The sequence below is a fragment of the Aplysia californica genome, unplaced genomic scaffold, assembly GCF_000002075.1.
Source record: "Aplysia californica isolate F4 #8 unplaced genomic scaffold, AplCal3.0 scaffold00615, whole genome shotgun sequence".
Classification (NCBI taxonomy): Eukaryota; Metazoa; Mollusca; class Gastropoda; order Aplysiida; family Aplysiidae; genus Aplysia; species Aplysia californica.
Window position 1 is genome coordinate 252836 of NW_004797885.1, and position 4151 is coordinate 256986.

The window sequence follows — 4151 nt, forward strand, 5'->3', positions numbered from 1 at the left end:
TCCCCCCCCCCCCCCCACCAGGGCAGTGCTACTGACTGAAGTTGTCTTTAGGCCTTTCCGAAAGGGGGGATATTAACATGTTCTTATGCACAGAGGAATTGTAAATGGGCCGATTTATCAATGGCATGCTCATACTGTTCTGGAACAACATAGGGGGAACTGCTGCTTTTTCTTTCCCCATCCTTACTATCATCATTTGTCCTCTACTTCTTTTGTATGTGTGTCATTCTTTTGTGAACTGCTATATCCGGGGTGCCTTGATAGTCGAAGCAGACTTTGTGCTGTTGAGGCTAGAGAGGTGAGCAGAGTGAGCCTGATTCCCCGTTTGGACTTCTCTGTTGACATCCATCCCTTGGCGCTCATATGACCGTATGCAATTGCGAGCGCCGTTTGTAAAACCTTACTAAAACGAAAACCTTCGGCTAGTTCACACGTCATTTAGACCGCTGTTTTAAGGTGAGTGACTATAAGAACAGAGGCGACTTAATCTGAGACTATGAGCGTTGTTCTTTCTGAAGCAATGCACACAGCAAGCCGGGACCAGGAACCAGCGTTCTACAAAGAGTTGTCAGTTCACCCATACAGGGATGTCGACAAGCGGAGACTGCATGAACCACATAGACAATGACATCTGCTTCCTTTTGGCATACACAGTATGCATGCGGGTGTATAAATATTTCTTCACGACAGTAAAGACACGGGCTCTCACTCTGTCTCTCTCTCTGTCTTTCTCTCTCCTACACCTCGACCCCCACTTATCTCTCGCACTGCTTTATACAAAGACCATCGTCCCCAATTTCTTTCTATCTTTAAACAAAAGCCAGGAACAATGAACGAAAACCCTGAACTATTGTTATTCTGATTGAAGCAAATTGTGCCTTTCATAAAATCGAAACCTTGAAAGGATTGAAAATGGTAAAGCAAGCGCTTATTATATTCTAAAAACGGTATAAAAAAGATTACGAATCTTTGACCATGAGTTTACGACTATCTAAAAATACAAGGCTATAATCTGTCGTTAAAATGAAACTATGAAATTTTCCGTAAGGACAATTAAAAACAAAAACAAAAACAAAAGACACAATGAAAGGTGGGGGAAAAAGACATCAGCACACACGCTTCACCAGAGGAAATAACATGACAAGAAATAAAGAGATAGTCCAGGAGGTCTTAATGGGCATTAAAGTTGAAACCACAAAAACAAGTTTATGCCCAATTTTCATTTACAGAGCTAAAAACTTGTCATATCTGATATTCAAGAAAAATCTCATTCACATTCCAAGATTATGCTCTATGTACCAAGGCTACCTAAATTGACAATGTATAAGACTTACGGTGGTAAGATGAGGGAGAGAAAAAGAGAGAGAGCGAGAGAGAGAGAGAGAGAGAGAGAGAGACAGAGAGAGAGAGAGAGAGAGAGGGAGAGAGAGAGAGGGAAAGAGAGAGAGAGAGAGAGAGAGAGAGAGAGGGAAGAGAGAGAGAGAGAGAGAGAGAGAGAGACAGAGAGAGAGAGAGAGAGAGAGAGAGGGAGAGAGAGAGAGTGTATTGTATAGAGAGAGACGAGAGAAAGAAAACAAAAGAGAGAGAGAGAGTGTGTGTGTGTGTGGGGGGGGGGGGGGTGTTTAGATGGAAAATGTCAGTGTTTTCGAAGCCTCAAAAATTCTTTAAAGCACACAGTCAACTTCTTCCAGTAGACGGTATCATGTTATCTTCACTTCTCTTTGGATGAGAGAACTTGCAGCTTACTATTAGTGGCTGGCTACTTATGTTTTCCCCCCAGCACCAATATCTCTGAACTCATGAACCCCTTTTCCATATCATATCATATAAACCGATGCGGTTATTTTGGACAAACCTCCAAAAACCGAACGTTTTTTCTCTCCAAGATATTCGTAGTTGTTTAGGGAAACAAAGAAGGCCGTCTGCCAAAACGTACACTTTCTATCCGTACGAGCTCCTATAGCAGCGTTTGCAAAAACTTTATCAACAAGGGTTTCTGTGTTTCTTTGGTGTTTCCTTTTACTTTTAAAGCTTAGATCAACTCACACCTTAGTTATTGTGAACATTAGTGAACTGTTTCGAAAAGCCAGAATGAACGGTAAACATTACACTGATATTCGTTTGTTGATTTTAAAGGAATGAACACATTTAAAAAAAAGTTATACAAATGTAACCGCAAGATCCAGGGGTTGGCATTCAAAAGTGTCCAGTGTTCCAGCATACAAAAACATTATTTACACATTACGGCAAGCAAATTGCAACACATTGTGGTATATTTGTAGAAAGAGTTATAAACTTTGACATACAGAAAAAAAATTCACGTTTTGGAGGACGACCATCTGAAAGTTCAAGTTTTGGAGGTACCACGCCCATGGTGACTCCTCCGTGGCAATGACTCGACACCAGAAAACACAACAACAGACGACACACGACAGACAGCAGACGGCAAAGCCAAGGGAGAGCAGACACAATGGCAACGACATTGAGAGTCAGAACGACCCACTACCTTGGAGGAGGGAACTAAGATGGGAGGCAATTCTGGTATCCGAGAACTGTAAGATAAATAAATGGTGTAGTCTTCATATACATGCACTAGTTTTGAGCACAGGCACCGGTCAGAATTACAGCTAAGGCAACTCAATGGCAAAGGCTGTCAATACCCAAAGACTACTAAACCGAATTGCGTTGTGCAAACATTAACAGCAAATTTACAGATAGAATCACTTCGTTTAGCGACAGCCACGTATGTTTTCTTGTTCGCTGCTCCTTTAATTAACATAAAAACATGGAATCACTGTTAAATGACAAGAAGCTACAACTTCTGTGCACTAAAATAAAAGTCTTTTTCTTCGAACAAAACTAATTATCAAGTAGGTCATTTTTCTGTAGTAAAAAATGAATATTTTTATCAACACAGTAGATAGAAATTTTATTTCTTCAACAATTACCAAGCAGCAAAATACCCTTTGTGCTTCTAAGTATCAAATGAGGTGCATCATATTGCAGCAACGATTCAGACAGCGTGCCAAATGATAATCGTAAAAAAAATATTAAAATATAAGATACTTTGGTGCACTAGGCCTACAGTATTTTTCCAGCACTATGAGACAATTTCTTACTACTGTCGTACGATAATAAGTAACAATCTTCACCATAGAAACATACAAATCATGAAATCAGAACAAAAGCACATCTAAACGCTAAACGAAAGTACACACGAACTGTTACAACATTTTGCCTTCAGTAGTTTTCTTTCCTGTAAATCTACGTATATTTCCTGCGAGTTTTTGTCTTTCCTTTATTAATATTCTATTTGCAATATTCAGTTTCAAACTGTGTAGAATAAAAGCACTTTAATATAAACGTATGAGCTGTAGTTGAGATCAACAGCTACGAGTGAATAATTTAAAAGAATGAATAACATACATTATGTTGATGTAAAACGTTACTAATGCTGGGGTCTTTTCTCGACAATACTAGAACTATCGATTACTTCTCGAGAGAGATTGGTTATTAGATAAGCGAACGATCTTCTAATACATATTTCATATTGAAACTAAGTTAGCCTTCTATAAGTTAAAAATGTAAAACTCTAGACAGTTAACACAATGGTGTCGTCTACTTTTTAAAAAGCCCACTTATCCTTTAGAATATTCATGTATGTTATATAATATACTATACACTATACTTATAACTTTATTAACACACAGAAAAGTGCGTCACCAATATGAATGCTTTTTTGAGACTACATAAAGAGACCACATCCCTTTTCCTTTTCTTTTTAAAGATCTCAAAAGTTAGATAGTACATTAAAGAAAGTAAGAGCTCTTCTAAAAATAAAGCGTAGTTGAACACTATACACGTTCAGAGTGAGCAAATATTTTTAAATGAAAAAAAAAAAGAACAAAACCCGTTCAGAACTTTTCTCACATATTTTAAGAAACAATAGAAAGTCGAAAACATGCGAGAACACACATTGGGGACAAACGGAACAAAGGCATGTAAAAGAGGAACCTAAGGGCAAACAGAATCCAACCTGATTCCTTTGATGATAGCAGACAAATTAATATTTTGAGAATTATCTGCCTGAAACCGACATCGAGAGAGAGAGAGAGAGAGAGAGAGAGAGAGAGAGAGAGAGAGAGAGAGAG

General features: G+C 38.5%; 1 protein-coding gene across 5 annotated transcripts in view; it reads right to left on the reverse strand.

The window, feature by feature from the left end:
* LOC101861687 overlaps positions 1-4151 on the reverse strand; it is a 50335-nt gene that overhangs the window by 5844 nt on the left and 40340 nt on the right. For 3 of the 5 annotated variants that reach the window (XM_013087647.2, XM_005107609.3, XM_005107613.3), the window contains one exon: positions 2507-2552. The exons of the other annotated variants lie outside the window; for them this stretch is intronic. In XM_013087647.2, coding sequence (XP_012943101.1) covers positions 2507-2552 — 46 coding nt within the window. The remainder of the gene's footprint in view (positions 1-2506; positions 2553-4151) is intronic. 5 annotated transcript variants of the gene reach the window in all.